The following is a 26,390-nucleotide window of genomic DNA, read 5'->3' as shown; positions in this document are numbered from 1 at the left end:
AGGAGGTGTACCTTGGTCATGTTTCTGGAGGCTCAGCCAGCTCCAGCACCATCCTGATGATGTCCACGGGTCCAGAGCCTGCCCTCCTCCCTCTTCCTGCCTCTCTTCACTGCTGTCATCACCCGGTATCTGCACTGTTAAGAGCCCAGGAGCTCGTCTGTCTGTCTGTCAGTGCCCCCCTGTCCCCCAGAGCTGCCTCGTGCTTCTCTGACCTCCTCTTCCCTCCTCCAGCCTGCGACCAGCTCGCCCTCGGGGTCGTAGCGATATTCGGCCCGTCCCAAGGCTCCTGCACCAACGCCGTCCAGTCCATCTGCAATGCCCTGGAGGTCCCCCACATCCAGCTGCGGTGGAAGCACCACCCGCTGGACAACAAGGACACGTTCTACGTCAACCTGTACCCCGACTACTCCTCGCTCAGCCACGCCATCCTGGACCTGGTGCAGTACCTGAAGTGGAGGTCAGCCACCGTGGTGTATGACGACAGCACAGGTAGGCAGAGGGGGAGCTTTTAAAGGGGGGAGCCAGGGTTTTGTTGTTGTTGTGGGTCCCATTTAGGATTTTTTCTAAGGAACCCTTTAAGGGGCAAAATGACATCATGTGCACTAATCCCTGGGACCCTTTCTGAAGCATTTTATTCACAGCCCACTTGAGCAATGGGTAAATCCTCGGCACCAGCTCTGCCAACAAAGGGTCAAGGGGAGGATTAAGTGTCTGGGGCACGCTGCCCCCACCCTATTGTACAGGGCACCCCCGTGCCAGCAAGGAACCCGCTCCGTGCCTGCCACTGAGGATGCAGTTTCCCAGCTAAAAGCACAAGTGGTTCTGGAAAGTTTTTTTTTTGTTTTCTGGCTAATTCTCTAAAACACAGCTGACAAAGTTTTTCACATGAAGAATGCTGTTGATGCTTAAACAAAGCAAAGTGCTGCACAGCACTGCAGATAAAAAGAAAGGGGGAGAAAAAAAAAACAGAAACAAAAGACACATTGGGTAGCCTGTCCAACCTAATTCCACTAAACCAAATGGTTTCTTTAGGGGAGGGCTGATGAGAACACAGTTTGACATTCCTGTTTTGCAAATGTGGGTCACAGTATGTTCCCTTCATGGCATATTCTAATGCATTTCTTCTACTATGCACAGGGACATGCTTCTATTTTCCTCCCTGCAATAGGCATCTGCTGAATTTCTTCTTGCAACATTAGATACCAATAATTCCTGTGCAGCTGCATCCAGCCTGGCTTTGTACCTTCTGCATAAAATAGAAATGAATTCCGAGGGCAGCAAGACAGTTACAAGTTGTGATTAAGTGACCGTTATGAACTATGCTATTCATAAATCTAAGTGGTTTTCTTTTTTTTTTTTTTTTCTTCCCCTTTCCTGTTGTGTACGGTAAATAATGTGGATTTTAATTTGTTGTGTAGATGATTATCACAGCTTGTCCTTTCTCAAGGGCATATCGCTAAACAAAAAACCAGCGTGATGACAGAGATGGCAAAGGTTAGGATGGATCTGTTGCTCTCCTCTTCCTACCCAGCGCAAGGACCCCAGCTCTGCATCAGCTGGGTGCAGAGGCAGCAGGAAAATACCAGGAAAAGCCAATCTGTCCCAGGATAACCATTCTGGAAATCTGCATGTGTGTTTTTTAATGATTGATGCACAGCTTTATCTTGCTATGTCTTTAGCAATGGCCATTTGGGCAAGGGAGCAAAGTCTTGATGGTTTCCATACAACAACCAGAAGAAAACCCTGTGCCCTGCTGTCCCGTAACGCTGTCCCTTTGTCTTTGTGCCATGCCTGAAGGCCTGATTCGGCTGCAGGAGCTGATCATGGCCCCGTCAAGGTACAACATCCGCCTGAAAATCCGCCAGCTGCCGCTGGACACGGACGACGCGCGGCCGCTGCTGAAGGAGATGAAGCGGGGCCGGGAGTTCCGCATCATCTTCGACTGCAGCCACCTGATGGCAGCTCAGATCCTCAAGCAGGTGAGCGGGGCCAGTGGGGGCCGTGGTGGCTGCTGGAACGGGGCAGGGGACAGCCCCATGGGTGGGTGTGCGGACCTACAGCTTTCCTTTTGGGTACGACGGGTGATTTTACTCCTAGACCCCACAGCGCAGCCTTTGAAACCAAGGGCTGTCTTATTGCAGTTGGGAAGGAGGCACCAGTGAGAGCTCAAAAAGCAGCAAAGTCAAGGTTAGGGTTACGTCTCGGCATTCCCAGCATGATACAACCCCAGCCCCATCCTGGTTAAGACAAACACCTCGATATTTCCTTTTTTAAGAGCGTGAGCCAGAGCGCAGGTAACGGGCTGCTAATAGATGTGGTGAACAAAACCAGCCCACACCTTTTTGATCAAAACCTGCCATTTTCACCCAGTGTAATTTTACAAGGATATGACTGGATTCTATAAAAAAAATAATATGTAGATTTCAATGAAAAAACACATCGCAGAGAGACAGACCCCTGGTAAGAAGGAGCAAACGTCAGGGGAGCAGCCGGTGTGCCAGCCCCGCGCCCCCAGCCCATCCATTGGGCCCCCTCTGTGGCTGCTCATTTAGCCTGACACGAGCTGTTTATGCTCACTGATTTTAAATTTCTTCTCTCCTTTCTGTGCTGCCGCATGCCCCGGGGCTATGACTGCACGCAGAGGGGCAGGGTGCAGAGGGGCAGGGTGTGACGGCTTCGTGTTGGTGCTGTGCACGGGGCTGTGCTCGTGGTCCTGCGCCTGGCTGCAGCAGGAGCGGGGCAGCACAAGGAGCGGCTGCATGCCCTGGGTGCTTCCCAGCACCACGTGCAATTCTTGCACTTTAAGCCAGATGTCAGTGATTTTCCGTTCGCTGGCCTCCCATCCGCCTTTCCCTTCTGCCACCAGCGCTTCTCGCAGACCAGGAGGTTTGCTGCTCGCCCTGACCCCTCAGACCCGAATGCCAGCACACTGTGGGGTCACTGCGAGACAGGAAAATGGTCCCAAAAAAGGCTTAAAAGCAGCCAGCGGAAGAGCTGCTCTGAGCAGCTCAGCAAGACGCTGCCACACAGATTAAATAAATCCCCTGAAGGGCTGAGAAAGCAAGCGCGTAGAAAGAGACTTCTCCTGCAACCTGCTTGATGCAAAATGAAGAGAAATCAGAAAGCCTAGGAGGGATTATTAAAGAAAGCAATAGAAGGGACTCATTGTCTCCTGCCTATTATTTTAACATGCTGGCTGTGTTTGGTGCTGTTCACTTATTATGCGGTTTATTATAGTTTATTGTGCCATCTGCTCTGCTCAGCCTTGCGAGCACAGAGTGAGGAAGATGGAGGAGAGGGGGGACTGGAGGGAAGGAACTTCTCCCAAGTCCTTCTGGCTGGTTTTGGGGGGCGGTTTCAGGACCCACAGCCATGCATTTCTGCTTAGCAGTATTATACAGTGTGTACAGGAAAAAAAGTAAAAATAAAATTAAAAAAAAAAAAGTCAAATATTTTCAGAGTTTGGCAAGCTGTACAAACCCAAATCACGCCCCGACTGCCCTCTGCCCATATCCGTGCAGTGTCGAGGCTCCAAGCAGCACACGACACAGACCCCTTGTCTCTGTCATCATCATTTGATGAAGAATTAGGAAGCTCAGGAACCTGATCTCCTAACATTTCTACCCAAATGAGAAATGCACACCTGGAGCTGCCAGCTTCCCTTGCAGAACAGCAGGAGGGGGCAGGAAAAGGCACTTCCAGCCCCGACTGCCGCTGCCTCCTCCTGCTGAGCCCCGCACGCAGCCCGAGCCTCCTCCCTGCGGCAGAGCAGCCAGTGCTTGCTTTGTGCTGGTGGAGGAACAACGACACGCAGACAAAAACTGAACGGCAAAAATGTCAGGGAAAAATGGCCCGGCACTCTGTTTGTCCCAGCAGCAGCAGCGCTTACACGCCAGGGTTATCACCTGCTTTTTGTAGCCTCAGTTAGCTCGGCTTCACTCAGCCTCTGGTGTCGGCTTCTCCCATGGAGGTTTTCTGCTGCCTGCCCCCGTGCAGTGCCGACGGATGGCAAAAAGGGCTTGTGCTGAAATTCCTAACGCTTGGTACTGGTTTTAACTTCAGGTGACATAAAATGGTTTGAGCAGCTACAGCCACCACTCGCGAGGGCAGCTCTGGCTGAGCACACAGCACCAAGCCCGTCCAGGTCTTGCCCCCAAGTAATTCAGTGGCAAACTGTCCCAGAACACAAGTGGCAAGCAGCTTGCTGGTGATGTGGACAGTGCTTTGAAACGTTACGAGTCCAGGAATCACAACCTGAGAGCTGGCACAAAGATGTGCAGACACTGCCACGTCCCGCCTGGGCTCCATGGAGACACCAAACAACTTCACCCTCTTGGATGCACAAATCATTACAGAAACCCCTCAGAGAGCTACACCCACTCATAAGGCCCTCCCAAGTTACCTGTGTTTCTCTAGCCTAGCTCATTTTTGGTCCCTTTTTAATGCTTTACACCTGTTTTCCAGCTTCCCAGCTTCTCCACTCTCCTTGGCAGCTGTTTCCGAGCAGTTGCCGCACTCTGCAGCGCACAGATGTGCCTGTCTTAACTTTAATGGAGCTCCTGTTCCCATCCCGGGGCTCGCCCGTAGCTCATCCACAGGTTTATCATTTATTTATCCCCCCCCAAACCCAGCTGTCTGCTGCACTGCCAGCACGGGGAGCTGGGGCTTGCTTCTCCCAGCAGCATCGGAGCGCGTGTGTCTTCCTCCAAAAGGGCTCCACTGGGGAACCACCGGAGTCCCTGGGGGGTTTCACAGCACCTCCCCGATGGCTCCTGTGCTGAGCTGCCAGCGAGCCCCAGGTTTCTGCACCCAGCTGTGCAGGGCAGACACAGTCCCATAGATCCATAGGCACCAGGTTTTCTAAAAGGTATTTCCAGGCCAGGAAACAAGGGGTAAAGACCCGCTCCAGCCTTACAATTTCGAGGCTTGTAATCTCGATCCTTTCCCTTCCCCATGTTTTTGACATCCTACTTCTTTGCAAACTGTCACTTCCTTCCTCGGAGCTAAATTCTGCCCTAGTAATTTTAGCAAAAAAACAAGGGAAGCAAACATTTCCTGGGGGACTTGAAGTTGCTTTCCCATCAGTGGAGATTTTAAAGTGGTCTCGCATGCGTTTTCTCCAGAAAACAAGCTCACAGAGCCGGCATCACAGTGCAGACCTAAAGCATCTCCTGCTGCAGCCACCAGCCTCAAGGTGACCTGCTCCTGGGCACAAACCTGTGCCCGATGTGCTCTGGAGGGTCTGCACGAGGTGACCCCACCTTGGACCCTCTGGGCCGTAACGATTTGTGACAAACCCCACAGATCTCGGTGTGCTTATGCAAATCCCAGCAATGTGCATGAACAGAGCCGTGTCGGGCTGGCACACGTGGGGCTTGGAGGGGATGCAGAGCACCAGAAATACAAGAACTAAAAAGCCTTTTACTTTGCTTCTAGCCTGGAACCCAGCTGCTGGGCATCTGGGTCTGCCTCCTGCCAGACTCCTGAGTTTTATTTTGCATGGCTGGTGTTATATTCTTGTGCCCACTCTTACTAACCTCCTTTCCCTGCTCTCCCCAAGGCCATGGCGATGGGAATGATGACAGAGTACTACCACTTCATCTTCACCACTCTGGTAAAGTATCTCAGTGACTCAAAGCCCTTTTGCCCTTGCTGCTGAGCCTGTGGGGAACGAGGAGGGGCCTGGAGGGGCTGGGGAGCAGGCTGGGTGCCCATCCTCTGCGTGCACTGCACGGCTGCAGGGCATTACTGTGGGGAGGGGAGAAGCAAGGGGAACAGGACCAGCACCCCAAGAGAGGTGAGAGCAGGGCCAGACTCAGCTTCGGGTTAAAACCAGACAATTTGGTCATCCCAACTCCACCACCGCAGCCCTGCCTGAGCACTTACTGTGAGAGGCTTCAGTCTCTGCTTCGCTGCTCTTGGACGGCCGCAGCCCTTTGGAGCTGCACAGATTTGCACAGATGCAGCCTTTGGTTTTATTTCCCCTCTCGCTCATTTGATTTCAGTGCAGCTACCCGCACACTGAAAGATGAGCAGACGGGTGAGTCTGTGAGGTTGGTGGGATGGGATGAGACCACGTTTCAGTAAGACCAGGGTGTGTGTTTCTCTGTGCTCATCTTGGGCTCCCTTAAAACCCAGCCCCAGCCCCACCATGGTCAGAAGTTCAGTGCTGCGGGTTTATTTTGCATGAGAACTCAGCTTGAGATTAACTCCACTCTCATTAAACACGGGCCAGTTCTTCTCTGATACCAGGAGGCATTTTGGTTTGGGTTTTTTGGCATGCCACTTTTGTTTCCATTTAGGATGCTATTGTCTGGTATACTGTTGAATTTTGTGTGATTTCAAAAATCCAATTTATCTTTTTGCCTTTAGGAAAGAAACAGAATAAACTAACCCTTAAAAACTGCAAAATTTATTTTTCAAATGCAAAAGACATGTTAATTACCCCTGCTGCCATTATCTATTCCAGGCAGCTTTAAGCATTTCCCAGATAACCTCCTATTAATCAGCCCCAGCTGAGCCTAGAGTACATTTCATGTGTAGGTACAGCCTGGAGGTGGGGAAAAAAAAAGAATTATAATAAATTAATAGATAAGCAATCACAATTAATGCCACTTTCCTGAAATAACAGTTATATCATGGGAAAGATATTTTAATCTGTCATTCCTTAAGGCAATGTTTTCCTAGCTTGCAATGCATGTGCTGCAGCGTCTACAGTACTAGACCCATGGGGTGCTAATGAATTAGTCTATTATGTTATACTGAATGTTTCTAAAAGGTCCCTAGTCAATACTGAGTACAGTGTATCAACACTTGGCATGAAATGCTTCAACATTTTGCTAGGCAGCAAGACTACAGTTCACTGACTTCAACGTGATGAGCCCTACCGCAGCCTCTCTGCCACAGCAACCCTTCTGCACCCGCGCCTAACGCACGGGAGGCATTAATGTCCTACAGCCCTGAGCAGGGACAACCCCTTGGAGCTCCACGCTTCTGGGAATTTCCCAGCAGCTTGTGCAAACGAGCCCTTGCGAACCCAGGAGCCTCCCTAATGCCTGCTGTCACTTCTGCTGTGAGTTAGGGAGGTGGAAGCAGGAATTAAATCGCCTCCCAAGCCTCGGGCTGCCGCAAGCAGAAACCACAAGCCCAGCCCTGCTTCGGAGCAGGCACCGAGCTGGGAGGGCCTGGTTCCCACTGGCACTGGTAGTCAGGCATTCCTGCAAAGCTCCTGAGGCTCACGACATGCTTCCTGCTTCGGATGCTCAGGCACGATGAACTTCGGCTTGGGATTGTAACTGGGGAGGTGGGAGAGCGAGGGGAAGACCTGGCAGAAACGTTGAGCAGAGAGCTTGAGAATAGATGGAGGGGAGAATTATCTGCGGTACAAAAAATAGCAGAAGAGAACGTAGATGAGGTGGAAAATAGAACCAGATGTTTCAATTTGTGGCTGTGCAGGAGCAGAAAATGCAGAAGAAACTGATACGGCAATTCCCCCCCACCTCTGCACGTTCCACCACGCAGCCCGTGTTCATCACCCTGCTAATGCCAGGAGATGCTAACGTGGGTTTGCAGCTGGGATTTGAACTGGCATCACGAAGGGAGCTGGGAGAAAACTGAAATGGAGCTCAGTGGCAAGCAGCAGGGGGAGGGCACCCCAAACACTGGTCCCATCGGGCAGGCGGCAGTGCTATGGCACCGCGTGCTCTGGAGCTCGGTGGATTCCCCTTGTCATGGCTGGCCAGAGGGGAACAATCAACTTTCTGCAACCAAAAATGATTTGCCCGCAGCAATTTCCAGAATATTGACAGAAGTATCCAACAAAAAGATCCAAATCCTGATAAAATAACCCATTCCACTGGGTCTGGCACAGTTCCGCTGCGCCCCACGTCCGGATGCCACCAGCACGCTGAGGTCAGGCAACCGCATTCGCCCTCGGCTACCAAAAGTCATCTGAAAGTCAACATTACGGCCTGGCCTTCACGCTGCCCTTTAACAAGACGTGGAGCTTTATACTTGCGATTTTTCAGGGAAAAAAAACAACCAACAGCCGGGTTAAACCACAGCAACCCTGCGCTCTTTGGTGGGTGTGATTAATGGCTCGGGCCCGGGCTGCAGCTGCGGACCGCACCACGGCATCCATCAGCAGCCTGCCTCGGGGGTGCGAAGTCAGAGGGCAGCACTTAAGGAAAGATCAAACCCCCAAAGCTTATTAAAGCAAAACAGCTGTACCAATTCCTAGCTCTCCCACTGAGAGTGAAGTCTCGGCTGCTGGCAAGTGCGGATTTTGCTACGCTTTGCTCAGGGCAGTGCATTTTAGGGCCAGTGCTTTCGCAGCCCCTGTGGGCTGAACAGAGCTTGCTGCCGTGTCTGGGTGAAGCCACAGCCTGCTGCGTCCTACTGGTACGGTCGTATTGTACAAAGCAGCAACAGCCCCACATCTCCTGCTGCATTTCAACTCTTGGGCTTCATCCCTTGTGATCAATGAGCACCGTGACCGCATTCAGCCCCCAGCCTCCATCACAAAAGACAGTGGTGTTGCTTTTCCATCTCCCTCCAATTTTACTAGAAGACATTGTTCTGGATAAATTCTGGTTAAGCTCCATCCACCAACGACTCCCAGACTCAAAGCCCCTCCAGCCTGCCGTTCATCTCACACGCCCCTCGCCCTGCTCCATCCCCCAGGCAGCTCTCACTGCTCCGGCTTTTCTGGGCAGGCCAGCTGCTCCTGGCACCTCGTCTAACCCAAAACTACTCCAGCTAGCGACTAGGCATTGAAGCCAACCCCTGAACTGAGCTGACTGTGTAGATGTGCAGCGGAGCCAAGAGATGCATTAAGAAGCGCGCTCGCAGAGGGCTCCGAGCGCCCCGTCTCTCGCTGCCTGCCAAGCCGTGTCTGTGGGCTGGCTGCCAGCAGGGCTGAGGGCTGCCTGGCTGGGGGGGAGTTTAAATAGCATAAAGGGCACCCTCATTCATTTGCAGACTGCGTAGGCTGGTCGTAATGTCAAGAAATGCGTCTTAGTTCCTCTTTGAGAGCTGTCTGCAAATTGGCATGCCGAATCCGGAGTTGCTCTGCCCTCCCCAGCACGCTGCGGGCCTCAGCACCGACGGCAAATTCTCACGGAGGAGCCCGAGGGAGCTTCCAGCACAGGAGCTCTGCCTCCCCCCCACCCCAGGGTACCAGCCTAGTTCCTTGTGGTATCAGCTAGTTCAGTGCCTTGGGGTTGGGACTGAATTGTCCCAGCCCCAGGGAGCTGACGCGGAACTGCAGCCACTGCCACAGCCCCGCGGCAGAGCTTTCGGCTCGTGTCCTGGTGCTTGCACGCTGCACCCGGAGCACTGCTGTCACTGCTCTTACTGCTCCTGCCCTTACTGATGTCAAGGGACTGGTTCAGAGCATCAGGGATGTAGGATCAGCTCCTGGCCCCTCTGCAGTCACCCCAAGGGGGTCGTTTCACCTCCCCTATGCTCAGGGAGGCAGACCTGCCGACTCTGGCTTTTCCCCCACCACTCATCCATTCCCCTTACCAGACAGCGAGCTCGCAGAAAAGACAAGCACAACAGAGCTAAACAACATGTTTAAACTGGTTTCTCTCTTTTAAGGATCTTTATGCATTAGACCTAGAACCATACCGCTACTCTGGGGTGAACCTGACTGGATTCCGGATCCTCAACGTGGAGAACCCGCACGTGGCGTCCATCATCGAGAAGTGGTCCATGGAGCGGCTGCAGTCGGCGCCCAAGGCAGAGCTGGGGCTGCTCGACGGCGTGATGATGGTACGAGGGGCTTAAAGGACGCGTGGCGATGCCTGGGGAGCGAGCCCGAGGGGCAGGGAGCCTTTGTTAATGCCTGTTGTATTTATCCATATGTATAGATTTATGTATATAACACCCAAATGTTATGTAAATGTCCTGTACTGGTCCCAGCTCACTGCGGGTGTCTTCCCCAGGCAGTTACTGGCACTCCAACATCTGTCCCTCGAGTGCAGTGAGTTCTGCTGGTGAAACCCCTGCCCCACACACCCAGCTGCCGACTGATGTGCCAGTTTGGGAAGCCGGTGCTCCTTCCCTCCTTCCTTCCCTCCCTCCTTGCCAGCACAAAGCTGCCTCCAGGACCCGCAGATTTCAAAGCTTTCCCTTCCAGCAAAGCCGTAGCACAGCAGGGAAGTGCCCAGGCTGTTTCATGCTGGGAGCAAGAGGGAGGGAGCTGCAATCAACTGCCCTTTGTGCCCCTTGCTGGAGCTCAGCAGGGTTTCCCCGGGCTAGGAGTGCCTGGCAGGAGCTGTGTGTGCCCCAGGCCGCAGCACACCGAGCTGGCTGGGGAAGCCCCTCTGCAGTCACTCCCTGGGGAAGGGCAGGCTGTGCAAGTCCCTGGAGCAGCAGTGGGAAGCAGAAATGCTCCAGCAGCCAGGGCCTGCCCACTAGCAGGTGCCAAGTCTTGCGTGGGTCCAGCCCAGGCGGGATTACTTCCCCAGGCAGGCCCCAAAAGGAGCCAGACGCCAAGCTCTCCGGGGCTGGGAGCACAGCACGAGGCTGGACTGGGCCAGGCAATTCACCGAGATGGATGAATGGAAGAACAAGGCAAAGCTGTGCCCAGAGATGGGCTCTGCTGCAGCTCCGATGCCTCCTTTTAGGGCCCGATGGCAGCTCTGCTCCACCGAGCTGCTGCTCGCAAGGTGCAGCACCTGCTCGCCCATCTGGCTTCCCGGCAAGGCTGTCTCCGAACCGTAACTGCCGGCTGGCTGCCTCCTTTCCTCCCCTCCTGCTCTGCCAGAGCCTTCCCCCCGTAGCAAAGCCTCCCAGACCTTCACCTCACATCCCTCCTGTCCCTTTTTGTTTTCCCTTAGCGGACAGTCCCACCACTCTCCTTCTCCCTTCCACGTCCCCGCAGCACTGTGTGCAGTATCCTACCTCCACCAGCTCCTGATCTTCCCCAGCTGCCCCTGGTTCCTCTCATCCTTTGTCCTGCCTGCTCCCTTTTGCACGGGGTTCTCCTTTGGCTGTGTTTTCCTCATCTGGGCACTACAGCATCCACTTCCCCATGAAATCGCATAGCCAGACCCTTGTCCCCCTGTCCCACAGCCCCAAACTCCCCAGATCTGCCCCTGCAGCCCTACAAATGACCCCACAGGAGGCAGGTCTGGTGCCTGCTATTCATGCTCGGGCTCTGCAGGAAGGGAAGGTCACAGGGATGGCTGCCAGTGCTGGAGGCTTTTCTCCACGGCCACGTCCTGACAGATATTTGCCCAGTTGTTTGCTGTGTTATTTGGTTTTGTTGTGGTTTATTGCTTTGCTGCTGTACTCACATCTGTTTTGTAGCCTTGTGAAGCCAACAAACAATGTATTTTTTCATTAGCAAGACTGATCACAGCGGGGGGGGGGACGGGACAATAAATGTGGTCAGTGTTTGGAGGGGGCATTTCAAATGCAGTCTAAACCCATTGTGTTAAATAGAACAGGGAAAAAAAGGAAAGTTCTCCCTAGTTCAAACCACTGAAATGTGGGAAGATGTTACACACTGTGATGCTCTGATTTCAGTGCCAGTTTGGGGCATTCTGGAAAACTTTGAATGCCCAGAGACAGGCCACTTAACTTTCCTGATTCCTGTTTCCCCACATATAAGATAGCTTGGCTAAGATGTTCCCATGTAAGTTGCTTTTTGCACTGCCTTGGACAAAGCAGACTAAGTAAGAAAACCTTGTATCTGCGTTTAGGAACAGCTAGCTTCTTTGTGGCCACACAACAGCACTAAAACAACCAGAATAGCTGCAGATGGACAGATGACATTTTCCCAGTCTCTGCCTAAAGAGCTGCATAACACAGAAACACGCTCGTGGGGCTTTGTCATGTGTCTGAGAATGAGTTTTGCATGAGAGGTCAGCCCAGAGCCTTACAGAAGTCCTATTTTGTGTTAAAGCTTACGCACGTATGGCAATCTCTTGAGATCCCAGCCCTGCCTCTGGTGGGGACTGCACCAGGACCCCTCTGCTGGTGGTTCCTGCGGCTTCTCAAGGAGATGCCACGAATTCCCCGTGTTGCTGTGTGAATGCCTCCTCGCTGCGGAACCACGACCAACACAAATGCTGTTCCCTTTACTTTAGACAGACGCTGCCCTGTTGTACGACGCGGTCCACGTGGTGTCCGTGTGCTACCAGCGAGCCCCCCAGATGACCGTCAACTCCCTGCAGTGCCACCGGCACAAAGCCTGGAGGTTCGGCGGCCGCTTCATGAATTTTATAAAAGAGGTAAAAGCACCATTTGCAACCATGATTGCTTCCCACTGCTGCAAAAGCTCCCCAGCAGGAGCAGTGCAGCTGCTCGGAGCGCAGGTACTGAGGCCCGTGGCAGAGGGGTTGGCAGTTACAGGGCTATAAAAAATCCTCCCCTGCCTGAGTAGGTACAAAGGGATGGAAGTGTGGGTACACATCAGACTGCTGTGTGTCCAGAGAGACAAAATCCTGTCTTTGCCTTCAGAATAACACTCACATGGCCACAGCAAAACATCCAAAACAAGCCGAGCACTTCCGTGGTGTCACCAAGACTGGTCCTTGCCTCCTCTTGTGTCAAGAGTGGCCAGACCCCTCTCTCTGCGGCCACCCCTGCCCCGAGCCGTTTGCCTTTTCTTTTCCAGCAGCATTTGCTTGGTGCCCACCAAAGGCTGTCGGAGCAGCCCCCTCCCGGTGGCTCAGCACACCGCTGCCTGCGTGCTGAGGAAGGGCTCTGGCAGCGTGCAGCACTGAGCAAGGGGGAGCCAGGGGAGCGAGGAGGCAGCCCTGTTCCCTCTCTGTTTTCAGTCATTATGATTTCTCGCTGTTCAGCCCACATATGGTTTGTTTGCACCTGGCTTAAGCACACAGGCAGACTCGAATGGCAGCCGTCTGGGTGCGGAGAGCTGACCGAGGGAGGGGAGCAGTGGCAAGAGGCAGCCAGCCCTCCCGCAAGCCCCAAGCACCCAGCCCAGCACGCAGCCCCAAGTCCCCACGCTCGCACCCCAGGCTCTGCCTTGTCTGCAAAAAGCAGCCATCGCCTGAGGAAAAAATGAAGGCAGAGCTGCAGGGAGATACCGCAAACCCTGCCAGATATGTCTACGTGAGCAGTAACACCCTGTTTACCCCGAGGCCTTTTGAAACTTCTGTGGCTGCAGCTCTTCACGTGGGAAGTTGTGATACCAGCAGCAGTATGCGATACAAGACGGGGGCCACACTTAAAAGGCTGGGGATAAAATCCCCTAAAGTTTTTAAACATAAAGGAGCAGAAGCACAGTGTTAACTGTTGTTAGGACTGGTGCTGCAGCATCACCTGCAGACCACGCTGGCGCTGAGGCCGGCACACAGCAGCAGTGACGGCGCCCACCCAGGGGCTGCCGGGTGCACGGAGCGCACGGGCGTGGGGAGGAGAGGGAAGAATCGTTCCCATTGCAGAGAGAGAATGAACTTCTTCTTAATAGGCTCTGAAGACTGTATCTCCTCTCTCTCTCTCTGCCTCTCTCTCTCCTTTTTCATGTTTTGTTCCCTTCTGCGGAAAGCTGCTCCAGCTGGCTGCCAAAAGAGAGTGTAAATAATTTGTTTGGTTGGCTCCTTTTGCAAATTACCCTGAGCTCACACTCCGGTGTCTGCCTGTTGTTTCCCTTCCTGGCACTGTGTCAGCCGGTTGCAGGGACGAGCCCCCCCCCAGCAATCAGAACACACCATAATTGCTCCCTCTAAACTCCTGCCCAGACAAAGCAGGGCACGTAGCAGGGTGCCTCGCTGCGGCCACCGGCCCTGTGCTCCTCACAGCTACAGCAGTGCCTCGGGATGGATGAAGACACACACGGAGGGGCCCCCGGACGCCCCCATCGCCACAGTGTCGGTGCCCCGAGTGCCTTTGGGGTTCCCAAGAAGTACGGGGTGGGCAGGCAGAGCGGGGCGCAGCCCCATCTAGGTGTGTTCCCCTCAGCTGCCGGTGCATCCCCTAGGAAAAACCTGTGTGCCGAAATGAGCAACAGAGCACAATCTTCCCCAAAACCCAGGGGTGGCGAAGAAGCTGTCATTACTCCTTAGGAATTAATGAGGTTGAGCAAGAGGAGAGTATTTATGGGAAAATATGCCAGTGGTTCCCCCCTGAGAATGCGTTATGCCACCTCTATCACAGCAAGTTATTTCGAGCTGCCCTGCCCATGAAGGAGGCAGCTCCATCAGAGGAACATCCAGCACCCGAGCAGCAGTGGGAGCCTCCCCGAGGGGCCATGAGCACCCCTTGGTGGAGCAGCCTCCACACACCCCGCTGTGCCGTGGTGCTGGTGTGCTGGCACAGCTCCTGCCTGGTCTGGGGGCTCTCCCCAATATTCCTATGCCTGTTTCAGAGCACAGAGCCTGCCAGAAGGACGGGCTCCTGGCCTCTTGTGCTCTGCTTTCCATCTGAACAGAGGGAGAGAGGAAGTGTTCGGGACATTTGAGCTTCCGTGCCCCTCTTTCGCTGCGAGAAAGGATTCTTTATTCATGAGCTTGGCTGGAGTTGTCCCAAACCCAGGCTCCCTGCAGCCCGGCATTTATCAGGACTACAAGGATAAATGCAGCCCGCAAGGATGCCGTGATAAATGCAAGGAGTTTTCTCCTGAGTCATCATGTCCTGCAACAGCTGTTGAACACAAAAGGTGCGAACGGAGACGGTAGCAAGGACTGCAGAGAGTTGTGAAATCTCCAGCCCCGTCTGCAGCCTGCACAGCGACGTTGGTGATTATTAATTAATCATGCTCTTTGGGGAGAAAGAACTAGTAAAAGGACTAATTAAAAGAACACACGGTAGAGGGCAAAAGATTATTCATGATCCCAACTAACGGCCCGGCTACTTCTTCCTTCTGCAGGCCCAATGGGAAGGATTAACTGGACGAATTGTCTTTAACAAAAGTAGTGGCTTACGGACAGATTTTGACTTGGACATCATCAGCCTCAAAGAAGATGGTCTCGAAAAGGTAAGCAGGGTTTGTCTTACCTGCGGGATGAGGCGCGGCACAGCTCTGACAGCCACATAGAAGGGGAGATGGCTGCTGGTTGTGTTGTTTCTGTGTTTTCTGGTTTTTATATGAAAGGAGATCTGTTCTGTGGGATTGCTCTGATCCTTTTCCATGCCTCATCAGTGACTCACTAGCCCCGAAGCAACGTGCAGCGGATTAGAGTTCCCAGCTGCAGAAGCTTGGGGCATCTCCCTGGGACACGGCACAGCAGCGGGAGCACAACCTCGCGGCTCAGCCTCAGCCTCTGTGGGCCTAGGCCAAAGGGGATGGAATAAAACCTCTCCCACCCTCCGCCTTGCTGGGCTTGCTTACAAAACCTTGAACAACTCCTGAGAGCATCAGCTGGGTGTGATTTCCACCAGGAAAACTGCCCAAGGCTTGGAAATAGGGGGATGGTTGGACCTGATACCGGGCATTCATGGGGATTTCATCCCCTTTCTTCAGGTATTTTTGAAAAAAAGAGCAGCACACAAAGCTCTAAAGCTCCTAAACCACTGATTTCAAGGCGAGGTCTGTTCATTTCAGACAAAACAGAGCAGCAAGGGCAGCACTGCAGCCAGCTGGGCCCCTCAGCCACCTCTACCATGGATCGGGCTCCAAATCACGGCCATCGAGGCCGCTGAGGGTCCCGAAGCCCGACCCCTTTTTGAGAGCGGCTCTGAGCCCACGTCCTGCTGACGGACATCCTGCAGACTTAGAGGAAAAAGCTGCCTGCAGGGCAGCAATTCCCTGCCCAGAGCACAGTCTGCTTTTAGACACGCGCAAGGTGCCTGGCTGGCAGCGAGGGACGAAGTGCTGAGCTTGTAACCTCTGGGCACGGAGACAGGTTCGGAATCCCGCAGGAAGCGCCAGCTGGGAGCAGAGAGGAGCAGTTTTCAATTAGCCATGCAGCAAGCGGCCCGAGATGCACAGATGACTTCTCCAGTTAAGGCTGGGGAATTAATCACAGAGTGCTCGCAGGCAGCCCTGGGAGGCTGGAGGCTCGCTCAGCCCCGCCGGAGCGGGCAGATCCGCGCTGCGGCTCCCTGGGACCCAACAGCCCCGCTCCCCATCCCCCTTCTGACAGCCTGGTTTTCCTCCTCCTTAAAATAAATTGTCACCGTGCTTTCACACCACTGCGGTAGGTCTCTGCTTCACGTACAAAATCTCAAGGTCACCACAGCACTCTCCTAGCGGGTATTTTGGGTGTCAGATGCAGAATACAGACAGCGTCATCCCAAATAAACTCGGCCAGCTTCAGGCTGCAGCCAGCTGAGCCTGGGCAGGAGGGAGGCAGGCAGAGGGGCAGGGGAAGATCCCATCTTTTCACACAAACCAAGCACCAAATGATTTTTGTAGCTTTGTTTTCCCAGAAAACATTTTGTATAGAGTCTAAACCCCCCCAAAAAAACATTATGGCTTTTTGGAGCACGGTGCTCAGAGCACCAACAGAGTGCCTGAGAGCGGCGTCAGCAGGGTAACAGAAAAATGTGCAGGTATCTGGATACCGGGCGAATCTAAATGTTTAAGTACAACTGCAATATCTGTCTGTCAACCTAATCCTCCTCAGGTGTACCGGAGAATAGCTGGCACTAGCTGCATTTATTACTGTTGTGTGTCACATAAAGCCCGCAGGAAGCCACCAAGGCTTGATGCATATTCCGTGCACTCGTTCAACTTTTGTCTCCGACGACTCCGAGACTTCACAGCTCCCACCATTATTTGCCAAAAGCTTCTTGTCAGCTCTAGAGGGGGTTTAAAGTATCGATGTCAAATCTCTGTTGATGCTACGGTTCTGTCAATAGTTAATCTGAAATAACAAAATGCCAAACTACAAACAAATCCCAGACGGATTCTGCATTATGTATAATAGCTTATGTTTGTTGAGCTTTAGGATTGAACTCCTGATCCTTATACCTCCTGGATGTTCCAGGGATTACAGCAGTATTAACTAAACCTAATTACATGTAGTTTGACTATCTGAGTTGCACAGTTCTCTTAATGCACTTTTCTCTTTTTCTTCCTTTTTTTTTTTTTCTTCTTCTAATATTTTAAACTGATTAGTTCAGTCTTAAGTCCCATGTATTTCCTTTTCTTAAAGAAAGAAGTCTGCAGAGCTGCTAGCAGGAGACTCTTAGCCTCTTGCTTCTCGCTGCCCATGCGCAGTACAATCCTTCTGACATTGCAGCTGTTGTGTGATTGAAAGGAGACGCAGGGGATTGCTTGGGTTTTACCTGAAATATTTAGAGCCTTTCACAAAGTTCATGGAAACTCTTTTAGAATTTATGAGGTGGTTTGCTGGTTGTGGGTTTTTTTTGCCAGGCAGCATTGCTCATTACAAAGTCTCTTTTTTGGGATAGAGAAAAACCAAGTCGTCTCCTTGGACTGATGAAGAAGTTGGAGAATCTTAAAAATAGCAATAAATAAAATATGGGAAGTTCCTGGCTCCCCACGGGTTCGAGCTGTCTGCCTTTGGTTTCTCTCTAAGCCCCATCTCCCAGCATGACCCTACAGATGGGTCGTTCTGTTCCCATTTCCACCTGCCCTTGTGTTTCTTCTCACTGCCAGGCTGGCTTTGTGGCATATTCCTCCAGCTCTCCTGACACTTTATCTCACCGTCACAGTCCTTTAGCCAGCCCTGCCTTCGAAGATTGTTCTAAAGCCTCCCCTGCACTGTGGAGATCAGGTTAACAGGCTTAGAGTTGCCCAGATGACTTCTCTTAAATAGAGACATGTTCTGCTATTTCTGGGTCAACAGGCATCTTCAGAGTCTAATGATACATTAAAATTGACAGCTGGAGAAAGGCCGAGCACCTCCAAGAGACGAGGAATGTGGCTGCGTGTGCCGGCGCCGGGGCAAGCCCAGGGCCCTTCCCTCCATGGGGCTCACCACCAACGCCAAGACCTCTCGCTGTGGAGGGGTCGCTGGGGGCCTGCGCCTGTCGGGCTGCCCCCAGGTGGGGTCCTGCTCTCAGTTGAACCCAGATCCAGGCTCTGACCGATCAGTGGGTGTGCACTTACCCTGTGTGCTTCAGAAGCTCCAAGCTCCTTCCTTGGGAAAGGCCCCGCCGGCTCAGGGTTGATGGGGGATTGAAAAATATTTTCTGTTTTCTCTCGTTCTGCTTTGGCCTTGCCCAGAGTTGACTTTTCAGCGTGCTTTGATTGATTGCCTGCTCTATGTAGTACCAATCTGGATTGTTCCTTCAGCTCCTAATTCCAGCCATCGTGGTCCTTCCTCAGTGCACCTGCATCTCTCAGAGGGCAGCACAAGGGTTGCTAATTGTACACGTGCAGCTGGAGTGCCCTCCAGCAGAAGAGCTAAAGTAAACCTTCTGTTTAGGTGAAACGGGATGGGAATTCCAACTCTGCTTCTGTTTCCTGCAATGCAGGAAGCAAGCTCCCTTTTCCCAGGCCAGCAGGATCCTGAGAGCACTGAAGGGACGCAGGGCAGGTGTTGATGCACTTTGTTTCATTTCAGGTTGGCACGTGGAACCCTGCCAACGGTCTGAACATCACAGAAATTGCCAAGGGACGAGGGCCCAACGTCACGGACTCGCTCAGCAACAGATCTCTCATTGTCACCACTGTCCTGGTAGGAGACCACAAGCCCGTATTCCCCCCCTACCCAGAGCCCCCGGGGTTAGCTGATCCCTCCAAAAGCTGGGCAGGGGCACGGAGAAGCCCCGAGGCCTGGGGCGAGCTGAGCCCCAGACGAGTTGTGGACCAGAGCCGGGCTTGTGTTGGGCTCGTGCCAGGCTCTGGGTGGCCAACAGCCGGGCACCAGGCTCTGCCTGCTGTGGGTGGAAGCACTCGTGGTATGCCAGGCAGCACCAGAACACGCAGGGACCTTGGCTTAGCTGTGACAATCCTGTTTCTTTCCCTCTCCTAAGTACGTATTTGATAAGCTGGCTAAGAGTAATGCCATTATCCAGCAAAGCACGGGTGCTTAACAGGGTTCCTGCGCTTCCAGCTGTCACGTTGCATTTTGCTCTCACGTTCGCTATTGGATTTGATGGCAGGCATCAGATCAGAATGAATTTTTATTTTATATCTAATGAATTATGACTAGTGGCATTGGTTTCTATACAGCTGTATTACACAGTGCAGGCTTGTGGCGTGCTACCAGGAGGGAACAAAAAAGATCAGCCCCTGCACAGCCAGCTCACAACTGGGTCTGAATGATGGCTCTGCCTACCTGAATTTCCTGGCCCTTTTGTATTCTGTATTTTTGGGGACTGAGGGTAAGGAGCTGCCCGCTGGGAGATGTGTTCCCCAGCCCCAAGCACCGTGACCCCTCCTGATGTCCTTGCCATCCCAAAAGGACTAAAAGGTCTGTAACACAACGTGAGGGGCTTGGTGCTAGGGAAGGAATGGGGCCAGGAAGTGCCAGACAGTGCCACCCTTTCTAATGAACTCCCCGCTCATCACACAACAGTTATTCCACTGAAAGGCTTTCACATGCCAACATGCAGGGGAGACTGGAAAACAAAATCCACCCCCAGCTGAAAGTTTCAGACTGTGCCACTGGGTGAGGCCGTGGGTCCCACGCACGGGGCTGCCCGCCCGAGGCGGTGCTTGGTGCCATGTGTGTGGGCACAACCAGTGCCAGCAGCAGCTCCCCACCAGCTGCAGACACAGAAATGAATCAGGACTCACATCAGGAGTTCCCGCACAGGCATCAGAGAAACGACAAAGCAAAAGGCACCGAAACAACTCAGCGTGCATCAGATCAGGAGCGTGCTCCTGCTCAGAGCCCTGCAGCAGCGGGTGCAGGCAGACACGACACACACCCGCCTGCTCTCACCGTGTTCCTTTGCATTTATCGGGGGCTGTTCAGAAAGCAGAGGCTCAGGTCGTGTTTAAACTCCAGAAGCTTTAAAATGACTTCCCTTCTGCCCACGCTCACCTTTCACTGGCAATTACTGGGCCAGGATGGCTGGTGGTACAGGGAGGGCTGGAGAGGCAGCAGCAGAGGGGCGCTGGGAGGTGGAGGAGCACCCAACAGCGCGGTGAGGCTGAGGGATGGCAGGTGGGGATGGAAACACAAGAGGGAATTGTACAGTCAGGGCTACAGAAGGCAGGGAGGGCACATCTTGCCAGGGATAAAACCATGGCCGGAGCTGGGGACATGTTGGGGTTAGAGCACCACCATCACTGCACCTCAAAGACCTCAGCACGATGCCAGGTGATGGACCAGAAGGAGACCTGCCAGCCACCTGCCTGTGACGGGCTCCTGCTGGGCAGGATTTGCATCTCGTGGTCCAGGAGCAAGCACAAATCACATGAAGCACAGGGGTGGTACCAGTTCCTACAAACTGTGCCGTTCCTTGGGCCTGCACGTGTGCCGTGGGGCATCCTCCTGCAAGCCAGCACTGCCCCGCAGCCCTGCAGCCCGCAGGAGCAGGCAGCGTGCTCGGACCCGAGCTCTGCACTAACTGCATTTCGTATCCTGGCTTCCAAAACATAAAACACAGCCCTACACTTCATTTGCATTTGCGACATCCCTTTGTCCCTTCGCATTGGTGTAACCGGTTGTAGAAAAGCCAGAGGAGGAACCTTTAAAAGGGAAAGCAGGAAAGGTTATTTCTTCCCCTTTTGCTCATATTGCAGTGACTTGTTGGAAGAGAAATATTACCCCAGCAGCCAGCGCCACTCTCCCCAAGCAATATGGGAACTGTGAAGTTATGAAATTGAGGGCACCTTCACTGAGAAATCGATTAGCAAACCGAGAGAGCTTGTGAATTGGATGTCTGGCCATTTTCAGTAATAAATTGTGAAATAGTCCGTGAATAAGTGGTTCACAGAGTTCAGAATTACCCCCTAGGAAATGTTTGAGACCTGCAGATACATTACTGAAGCGAGTGGCGTCCTAATGTTCAGCGCTTCGGCTGTTAAATATGTATGTAATCCCTACAGCGCTTCCCAAAATTAATAGTGCTTTATGGCTGCTCTGGAGCTGCTGTATTTATAGCGAGATCCATAGATTCAGCTGATTCACAAACAAAGCGCTAATTCCAAAGGAAAAAAAAAAAAAAAAAAAAGAAAAAGCTGAGGTGGTGGCCAGGGAGAGCAGGGTTTAACAGAGCTGCGAGTGCCAAACCAAACTCTGTGGGCGTGATGTTTCCCACTTTGCTTTGTAATTCTGCAGTTCCAGTCTCCGTGAAGCTCTCTGGTTACTCCCCGAGGCAGAGCCACTGCTCTGCAGCACAGCGGGACCTCGGTGCCACCTTATGGGGGCTCCGACCGCCTTGCAGATAATTTTAATTCCAGCCATTCATTCGCTGCCTCCCCCTATCTCAGCCTCCCCCTGCCGTCCAGCTTCTGCCTGCTGCTTGCCATTTTTTGCCACTTCCATCTGTGCTCTGCACATTACTTCCCCCCAGCTGCCCCAGTGTCCCTTGTCCTCAGCCCCCGGTGGCTGCCCAAGCCTGACAGCCACCAAAGGGTTGTGCCACTTGCTGCGCGTTCCTGCCTTCACCTGCAAAGAGGCAGCAAACAATCCGTAGGGCAGAGCCGGTTGGAAAGCACTTTTTTAGTTATTTTCACATGTGCTGGTGCTTGGGGCTGCTGCAACCAGAGACATCCCCACTGCGGATACAGAGCCCAAGGCAGCGCCTCTCGGGGCAGCAGCAGGGCCCTGCACCCCTTCAGCTAGAGCTGGCAGAGAGGAAGCAGAGCCCATCTCGGGGACATTTGGGGCTGGCCAGCAGCCGAGCACAGTCCTGCAGCTGGTATTTAATCCACCAGCCTCGTAAGGGCCAGTACCGCTGCGTGTCGGCTGCGCGGGGCTCGCGGTTCAGTTTGTCCCCCCCCCAAGCCTTTTGCTGCTTCTCAACACTCTTCATTTGCAGAGCATGAAATGGTTATTTTTCTCCCTGAAATTCCACCAAATGGAAAACAGTTGGCTGCTCAGAAGAGACAAAATTAAATTTTGTGGGGTAAACAAGGTTGCTAATTAGCTGATGCGCTGTGCAAAGCTAATTTATTCCCAGCGTGTCACCGTGCCAGCCCAGCCTGCAGAGCCGGCGCTTGCGGCTCAGGTTGGCCGCAGGGGTGGCCCTACCTGGGATGGGAGCTGGGACCACGGCCGAGCCCTAACGGGGTTTTTGCTTTGCGGTGTCCAGGAGGAGCCCTTCGTCATGTTCCGCAAGTCCGACACCGCCCTCTTTGGGAACGACCGCTTTGAGGGCTACTGCATCGACCTGCTGAAGGAGCTGGCCATCATCCTGGGCTTCACCTACGAGATCCGGCTGGTGGAGGACGGGAAATACGGCGCGCAGGACGACAAGGGGCAGTGGAACGGCATGATCAAGGAGCTCATCGATCATGTGAGTGAGACCAAGATGCACAGAGGGGCCCGGGCAGCCCCAGGCTTTCTGCCAGGGGTGGGATGGGGGCTGCAAACGGGGGCCAGGGCACAGCAGTGAGGTGGCTCAGGGGCACCAAACACATCCCAGGCACAGCTTGGCTGAATTCAGATCATGTATCCAGAGAGCAGGTGTGCAGGGCACAGGTCTCTCTATATATATTTATAAATGCAGCTTGTTTTCCTAAAATCTCCTAAAACACAGAGCTCCCCTGCAGCAGAGCAGCTGTGCCTTTCCTTCCACGCTCACTTCTAAAACCCCATTACAAACCAGTGAAGCTCCAGTGGCAGCTTTCCCCTCGCAGCTGCCAGAAGTCACCTGGACTCACGGCCAGTGGACGCTCGGCCTCCTGATGAAGTATTTTGCCTCCAGCACACCCCGTGATCCCCGAAGCCCACTTAGGGAGGTGAGGAGAGATGGCGTATTTCTGAAGCTCCTATTCCAGGAAAAGGTCTCTGAAAAGAAGAGAGACAAGACTCCTCTCTGATCCCCACCCCCAGGGAGTGGTATCAGCCTCCCTGGAGGTGCCGCATTCCCTCTCCTCCTTCACGTCCTGGCCGCGTGGCGCAGCCACTGCACCACCTCTCAGGTTCCTGGCTTCATTTTAAAAACATTGCCTGAGCGGAAAGGGACAAAAATAAGCCCAGATACATAGCAGCTGTGATGCTCTTACAGCTGATGTGAGAGGAACGTGTGTCCTGGGTGAGTCACTCCACCAAATGAGTGTCGCTGCGAGCGGCTAAGCGAGCGGTGTCTCGCGGTGAGATGGCAGAGCTGGGGCTCCGAGATGGAGGTTGTGTTTCCAGATTTGGCTCATCTGCCTGAAATGACATTGGACAAGTCGCTTCTGTGCTGTATTTCCTCCATCTGCAAAATGCAGATGATCATGATTATGCCCCTTCTAGGGACAGTGACGCTCAATCAGCCGGTGAAGCAGGCGGTAGTCCTGAGATGGCTCACCCTGGAGAAGCACGAAGGGCAGGCAAGGACAGCCCGGGGTGCTTTTGCTCCCAGAAAGGCCCATACAGCCTTCAGTACGGGTCTGGTGGTCTCCTACATAAAGGCCTCGCTAAATCGGACAAGAGACTCTCAGCTCCCAGCAGAAGATGCTGCCGTGGTGCCTCCCCGTGCTGAACGTGCTGCGACCCTGCTCTGGGGGCCGGCCTCCTGCAGCCCCCAGGCTCACTGCTGGCAGCAGAGTCCGTGGCTCTTACTGCAGGGCATCCACCCAGGGGGGCTCTGGAGAAGTAAACAGCTCTGACGGAAGACAAGGGGAATAGCAGCCAGGCTGTCATTTCGTCTGACCCATGTCACTTCCAATGTCCTGCAAGATGTTAGAGGCCTCCCAGGAGGTTTTCTGAGCTCCCCAAGGCTGCGGTCAGCTTAAAGAGACAGAGCAAGAAGGAGATATGGGGAACAGCCTCATTCAATGATGCCCTAAATTCATGGCCAGCCTGCACAGAAGTATTTCTTGGCTACCTATGCAAACAGCAAATTAACAGACAGCAACAGGAAAGGACCGAATCCCCTCTTCTTGCAGGTTTTACTCGCAAACAAGCATCAAGTTCAAATTCTGCCTTCAAACAGGTGTGGCTGGGTACGTGCCTTGCAGTGATTTACAACCATTGCCCAAACCCTGTATGAAGCCATTATTTTATCTGCATGTCATTGCTTTTTATAGCAGTGTTTATGTAAAGCATTAAAAAGTGAAACTGCAACCAGATGGGGCCCTTCTTCAGCAGCAAAGCATCTTCACGTGACGTGGGGAAAGGAACAACTGACTGGCATTCGCAATGGGAAAGTTCAACCTTATTTCACACCTTGGAGGAAAAGTGTTGGAGACACCACTCAAACAAAGTGGTAATGATGAAAACAGGACTGCCTACACTGCGAGTGTGTCTGGGCTGGCTTCCCTCCAGCATCTCCTCCTCGTAAAGGAATTTGGATCCTTCAGGTGCAAGCCTAAAGCACGTAGGACTTTGTGAGGTCCGAACCCCCAGGCCAAGATTAGCTCCATGCCCAAAGTCTGTGCCTTGCTGAAGATCCCCTTACCTCTTGTGCAGCTGAGACTGAGCCCCCAGGGCTCTGTGAAGCACCTTCTTGGGGGGCTGAGCTGAAGCACAGGCTTGGTCCCATGCCATGTAGGTAGGTGAGGTGTTCCCGAGGTGAAACGAGAGGCTAAAATGGAGGTCGTTATCACATGGAAGGGCTGAGAGCCCCGGGAGCAGTAGATACTATACCAGGAACATACAATTAGGATGTATAATTAGTGTCTGGGGGTGATGGTGCCCACCACAACCCCCAGGGTACCTCCCAGAGCACATGATGGAGGACTGCCTGTTTATGCTGCAAGCTCCCACTGCTTCTTTTGGAGTCACGCATCCTCCTCCTGCCGTCCCTTCTGATCCAGACATGCCTGGCCACAGGCAGTAACGCCTTGGGCTACAATCCTTTGTAAAATTGCTTTGTTTCTAGTCTGGCCTTAAGCATAAACAGGAAAAGCAACAGCAGTCAGAGCAGCTCCCAGCATGACCCCATCTTGCAGGTCCCCAGCAGCAGAGCTGGAGAAGACAGCTTTGTGCAGTACGATGCAAGAAGTCCTGCCCTGCTGCCTTTCATCTTCTGCTTGTCCTTCATCACAAAAAATATCTGCTTTGGTGTTCAGTCCGCTCCCTGGAGAGCCGGACGCTTTCCTCAGCACAGTTTGTTGCTTGTTGTCACTCTGCCTGGCCACTTCTGCAGAGGGGCTGTAAGCAGAAGGGGCCGTGAAAGCTCACCTCGCTCACATCACCAGTGTTTCGGGCAGGTTTGGGGCACCAGGCGATGCAGAGAAGTCACTGTGCTGTGCATCGGTAATAAACAGGGAAGCTGGCAACTGTCAGATCTCCTCCTTTCATCTGTAGTGAACTGTTCCTGCTATTTATTCATAGGAATTGTTACTGATACAGGCACAACTACACCGTGCATTGTGGCCCATCCATTCTGATTTTTAAATTTTAGCTGTCTGGCACCGTAGTGGCTGCAAATCTCCCCCGTTGTTTGTGGGCAGAGCCATATAAAACCAGCAGAATGAGTTGTTCTGCACATTTCGCACAAACTTGTTCACAAATAAAACTTGTCTTCTGCCAAGACAGTACATATCAAATTTCCATTCAGTCTGAAACTTCACGTGGGAATAAAAAAGGCATGAAAAATAATAGGGTTTCTAATGGAAATCCCTGCCAATGGTAACTATAGAGAAGATGTAATATCTATCCTTAGGGATGATTTATGACAGTTGATTTAACACTCTCACAATAAACGGGCATTTATTGACAGTAAATTCTGGCAGAAACACATATTGCACCACATTGCCACATTCCCAGTAATGCTCCTGCACTGGTGGGTGTTTATTTCAAGTGCCAGGGAGCTGGGGATGCATTTGGAAGCCACTGGGCCAGGAAGAGGAAAAAAACATTGCTGTTGGATGAAGTGCATGTCATCCCTTGCTTACACCCTTCAGAAACTCAGCACCAGAAAGGAGACGGAAGGAAGCTGGCTGCGCTTTCTCCTTTTGGGCTCAGCATCATTAATTTGGTGAATTCACATTTATCACCGCCAGAGAAGCAGCCGACAGCAGCACACTGACGTGCAAGTTGGGAGCCCCAAGTCCTCTGCTTGCTGCTGCAGGTCTTGGAGCTGCTGTTCCCTCCCCTGGCTCGCTTACCTGCCAGGCACACGGCCTGTCCCTAAAGCTCCGTAAGCTGTCACTGTGATCCCACAGCCTGGACGCTATCTCTAAGGAACTTCTTGAATAAAAAAGATGAGAAGAGGCCCAGCCAGACTTCACGCTCCTCCTTTCTCCCCTTCAGCTTACAGCTAGGTTTTCCCAGCCGACACCCATTCTGAATTCACTACTGACGTTAAATAAGTTAATTGACAAAAATGATGTCTGAACGAGGGCTGAGATCCTAAGAGCAGCCATTAAGAGCTGGAGGCAGCCAATTAGCGCTGACCCGCTGCTCATGGTGCCAGACGAGGAGCGTTCGGGGTGGTTCCTGCCCCGGCCTTGC

At 52.9% G+C, this 26,390-nt stretch overlaps 1 protein-coding gene across 1 annotated transcript in view; it reads left to right on the top strand.

Annotated features, from left to right (window-relative positions):
• Positions 1 to 26,390, top strand: part of GRIK3 (glutamate ionotropic receptor kainate type subunit 3) — a 106,194-nt gene that overhangs the window by 58,266 nt on the left and 21,538 nt on the right. The window contains exons 3-10 of the mRNA XM_038167397.2: positions 232 to 489; positions 1,798 to 1,979; positions 5,561 to 5,614; positions 9,601 to 9,774; positions 12,099 to 12,242; positions 14,843 to 14,950; positions 18,450 to 18,563; positions 22,096 to 22,299. Of these exons, the coding sequence (XP_038023325.1) occupies positions 232 to 489; positions 1,798 to 1,979; positions 5,561 to 5,614; positions 9,601 to 9,774; positions 12,099 to 12,242; positions 14,843 to 14,950; positions 18,450 to 18,563; positions 22,096 to 22,299 (1,238 nt within the window). The remainder of the gene's footprint in view (positions 1 to 231; positions 490 to 1,797; positions 1,980 to 5,560; positions 5,615 to 9,600; positions 9,775 to 12,098; positions 12,243 to 14,842; positions 14,951 to 18,449; positions 18,564 to 22,095; positions 22,300 to 26,390) is intronic.

This window comes from Anas platyrhynchos, chromosome 24 (genome assembly GCF_047663525.1).
Source record: "Anas platyrhynchos isolate ZD024472 breed Pekin duck chromosome 24, IASCAAS_PekinDuck_T2T, whole genome shotgun sequence".
NCBI lineage: Eukaryota > Metazoa > Chordata > Aves > Anseriformes > Anatidae > Anas > Anas platyrhynchos.
The sequence above is the reverse complement of the archived record's forward strand: the minus strand, read 5'-3'. Positions and strand labels throughout refer to the sequence as shown.